The sequence below is a fragment of the Limulus polyphemus genome, unplaced genomic scaffold, assembly GCF_000517525.1.
Source record: "Limulus polyphemus unplaced genomic scaffold, Limulus_polyphemus-2.1.2 Scaffold992, whole genome shotgun sequence".
NCBI lineage: Eukaryota > Metazoa > Arthropoda > Merostomata > Xiphosura > Limulidae > Limulus > Limulus polyphemus.
This window is the reverse complement of record NW_013666602.1, coordinates 358,259-362,988: the sequence shown is the minus strand read 5'-3', so window position 1 is coordinate 362,988 and position 4,730 is coordinate 358,259. Positions and strand designations below refer to the sequence as shown.

General features: G+C 34.1%; 1 protein-coding gene across 1 annotated transcript in view; it reads left to right on the top strand.

Moving 5' to 3' along the window:
* The window catches only part of LOC106461583 (SWI/SNF-related matrix-associated actin-dependent regulator of chromatin subfamily A containing DEAD/H box 1-like), a 42,142-nt gene that overhangs the window by 1,306 nt on the left and 36,106 nt on the right, over positions 1-4,730 (top strand). The window contains exons 2-3 of the mRNA XM_013921426.2: positions 1,655-1,792; positions 2,219-2,314. Coding sequence (XP_013776880.1) covers positions 1,655-1,792; positions 2,219-2,314 — 234 coding nt within the window. The remainder of the gene's footprint in view (positions 1-1,654; positions 1,793-2,218; positions 2,315-4,730) is intronic.

Here is a 4,730-nt window from a genome sequence, read left to right as displayed (position 1 = left end):
AAACGTTGTACATTTGCTGTTATATTAAAGTTTTCTTCATTACCCATTCAAGCCGTCTCCAGCCATTATTAGTCTCTAAGTGGGTTCCTCGTCATCGAATTTGAAAGCATCTGTTTTTATCTAAGGAAGTGGGAGAGCAAAAGCTTGAACTCTACTTGCCATCACAAACTAGCAAACATAGTACTGAAGAGCACTTTTAGTCGGTTACAAGTATAGGATGGCTTATTGTATCATCATTATGAACCACTGAGACACATTATCCAACTTGTGATGCATTTAATGGACTCCAGAGCTCTAAAGCAGGAAATTCTTCAGGCCTCACATAATGCAAAAATTGGAGGGCACCAGGGTGCATCACAAATTATCACCAGTTTCTTCAGGTCACATTCACATTAAGCTGTAAAGTGATGGCATAAACATTGTATTTAGTGTTCCTCCCAGAAGAAAAACTAGCTGTGTCAAGGAAAATTCCAATAAAGAGTGATAGGTTCCTCTTTAGAGATACTCCTCTTGGACATAGCTGCACTTCAGCCTGAAACTGAAAGAGATGAATCAGTATGTGCTGGTCATTATCAATTACTTCATCAAGTAAGAGCGGAAGCTTATCCATTGGCTGATATTTTAATGCAGTCCATCACAGATGTGTTGGCTGAACAATGTATTTCATACTTTAGTGTACCTATAGAAACCCATGTGGATCAAGGAACTATCTTCAACAGTCAGTTGTTTGCACAGTTGTGTTTGGAGTGGTGAAGAGGCACACTTCACCATAGGATTTGGCTGAAAGGGCAGTTTACATTTTAGACTGTAAAGCATATGCTTGTTAAGTTTGTTAACCCTTAAGTATTGATTGGAATGAGCACCTACTTACCACACAACTAAGCAGTAGTAATGTGGTTGTTCTCCAGTCCTTCTAAATGTTTAGATGAGAACTACAGCTCCCAGTATATCTGGTGTATGGCCCTCACTCCATTATAGAGAAACTCCAATGTCCACAGGAATATGTGGCTTGGCTGCATTCTGCAACAGCCAACACCCAAGATTTGCATGTCATCAGATGGGTAAAGAGATACTATGATAAAACAGTAGTAGAACAAAAGTAAAAGCCTGGTGAAAAGCTGAGACTGTACATTACTAATGAATCTATTGAAAACCGGTTACTCCAGGAATCGGAGGAGTTGTATATCCTCATTTTAGATGATAAGGAAGAAGACGCTGGTAGTATACCATTGGCTTTTTGTGAGAGGGTGTGCAAGAAGAGTAGTAGTCTGTCTATTCTGATAGTTGTTTGAAATTCCAGCAACCTCCTAATCATTATGGCTCAAATTAACTGCTTGACCAGTCAATCCCAGTTATTCTTTGCTTAGCAGTCCAGAACCTGACTGTTTGTTGGAATTTGGTTTTTCTTTTAGACATCACTATACCTGAATACCACGGGCATGTATACAATCAATGCTAAAGAATAACTTTTTTCTTTTAAGTTTTTACTTTTGTAGACTCACTAGCATATCTGTAAACGTATTAACTTACTTAACAGTCTCATTTAAGGTTTTCTATCTTTGCTCTGTTACAGAGCCTTATTAGTAAGAGTAATACTATTTTCTGTTTTGTGTATATTTAATATAACAATAATAATATTTTTTATGTTTGAAAGGCTCAGCACAGACTTCTGTTAACAGGAACACCTCTACAAAACAACCTGATTGAACTGATGTCTTTACTTATATTTGTCATGCCTGATATGTTTGATGGGAAAATTGATCAAGTGAAACAAATGTTCTCAGCTGCTTGTGTAAGTATATTTATATGCATATAATTTAATAATGAAATCTGATAAAATTGAGTTTTATAGCTTCATGTAATGTTAATGATGTCCCTTTAAAATGTATGTTTTATTTTTATTTTGAGTTCTACCTTATTGTTTTTAAATAGTCATTTGTAAAATTAATTTGGTTATCTGAATACCATTTTATTTCTTTTATTGTTATATCATGTTGAATTATAATTTTTATGAATTATTGTCTTGATGATTAATATTTACTGTTCTTATGATCATCACACACATTAAATGGAAATTTGTGGTTGATCTTTTTAGCAGTGAAATTCAAGTTTGTCATAAGAATGTAATACTGTATATTGTTTTTGATACTTTATGGATGCTTTTATTTTAAGGTTGAGTAACTAGGTTTAGTTTTTACAATTTTAAGTTATTTTTCAGAAAACTGAAGAAAATAGAAGCAAGTTTGAACAGGAGCGCATTGATCATGCTAAGAGGATGATGAAGCCATTTGTGTTACGGAGGTTAAAATGTGAGGTAAGTTGTGTAACAAATGTTTAGTTTTAATCAGCTATATATATATTGGAGCCAAGACTTTTTATTGATTGATTTGAACATATATTTAATTATAAAAACCTTTGTCCTGTACATTAAAGATAGTTTAGTATATACATGTATGTTTATATTTTACAATGATCATATAGCATCCATGGAGCTAGGCATGTAATTTATGGCCTGTAACCAATTTATATCCTACAGCCATGAAGTTTCATGAATGAAATTAGGTTTCTAGTTTATTATCACTCACAACTATATACCCTACAACCAAGACAATTTATATTTGTATGTACAAAAAGTATATATCCTATCAATAAGACAGTTTATCCAGAATTAAAATTGATGCCTACTCTGTAGAAGAACTATATATTACAACCATCACAGTGTATTCATGTGGTTATACTTTTGGTTGGTTATATACACCCTCGTACCATGACAGTGTATTCATGTGGTTATACTTTTGGTTGGTTATATACACCCTAGTACCATGACAGTATGTTCATGTGGTTAGTCTTTTAGTTGGTTATATACACCCTAGTACCATGACAGTGTATTCATGTGGTTAATCTCTTGGTTGGTTATATACACCCTATTACCATGATAGTGTATTCATGTGGTTAGACTTTTGGTTGGTTATATACACCATAGTACCATGACAGTGTATTCATGTGGTTAATCTCTTGGTTGGTTATATACACCCTAGTACCATGACAGTATGTTCATGTGGTTATACTTTTGGTTGGTTATATACACCCTAGTACCATGACAGTATGTTCATGTGGTTAGTCTTTTAGTTGGTTATATACACTCTAGTACCATGACAGTATGTTCATGTGGTTAGTCTTTTAGTTGTTTATATACTTCCAAGAACCAAGACTGTGTATCCATATAGTTAGTCTTTTAGTTGTTTATATATGCCATAGTAAGACTGTGTATCCATATATACAGTACTATGCAAAAGTATTAGGACAAGGTCAAAAATTAGATTTAAGGCTACTTTCAAAGAACAATGGAAGGTAAATCACAGATGAAACATCAACATTTTGTTAACCTTCATATTTAGTACAACAGAAACTCAGTGGAAGTGCTTGAGTTCAGCAAACAGTTAATATTTTGTGTCCCCTTTTGCTTTAATAATTGCAGACAGTCTTTCAGGCATTGTTGCAACATATTAAATCAGTGTCCTTTGGAAGTAACTTTTAATTTGTCAAGTTTTTGGTCTATCAAATCCCAGATCTACTCAATTGGGTTGAGATTTGGGCATCATTTGAATGACTCCAGCAGCTTTTTTCTGAGCTAAGTATTTTCTGCATAGGTTGGATGGGTGTTTGGGATCATTATCTTCTAAGTAGTAGAATCTTTTACCAATAATACACAAACCACTGGGTATACCATGATGGATCAGTATCTGATGGTACTTATGCTGGTCCATCATTCCATCTATTTTGCAAATCTCTCTCACCCCCAAGCCATCACACTGCTTTCCCCATGCTTCATGGTAGGTGCTATACATTGAAGTAAGTATCTTTCACCTTTCTTCCACTGGAATTACAACCTACACTTTGAACCAAATATTTCAAACTTGGACTTTTCCAATTATCAGCAGTCCAGTTTTTGTATTTTTTAGCAAATTTCAGTCTCTTGACAATATTTGGAGATTAAAGTAAAGGTTTTTTAACTACAGTCCAGACTCACATACTGGTCAACACAATAAAGCGGTCAATCCTTAATTACAGCCATTTTGGCTCTGTCCCAAATATTTCCTTTTATATTTGTAAAACATCTGCTATCATGGGCACTCGTATTGTGGTCATCTTGTCTTGTGGTCACTTGTTTCCCACTCCCAAGTGGTCTCTTTGAATTCAGTATTGCAGCCACCCAGGCTGGCTCTGACCTGTCACTGCTCAATTGAGACCTATTAACTCTCTCAACATGGGGTCAGTCAATTTGACCGAGTCACGTGAACTTTTGTACTCGTTTAAAGTTGATATAAATTTAATACTTATAACTCTCAATATATTGGGTATATCCTCACAAAATTTGGCAGTCTTTCAGTTGATATAACAAGTATTTCACATACAAAAAATCATATTTCTTAATGAAGTATTTTTGATAAAATAAAATAAAGATTTGTCCATAAATCTATTGAATACTTGTTTTGAATATTCCGTGTGCAAAGTAATTTTCATGTTACAATTAAAAATACTTTTGTCATCTCAAAAGTCTCAAATTTCCTCTGTGTAATCCCTAAAACCTCCTAAATGCATTTCAAACGTTTTTTTTTTCACTAAATACTTAGAGTTTATGTGTTATTTTCTCGGCCCTACCTCAAAATGGGATCGGTCAATTCGGCCAACCTCGTAACCACCAAAAAAAATTTAAATATATTTAAATT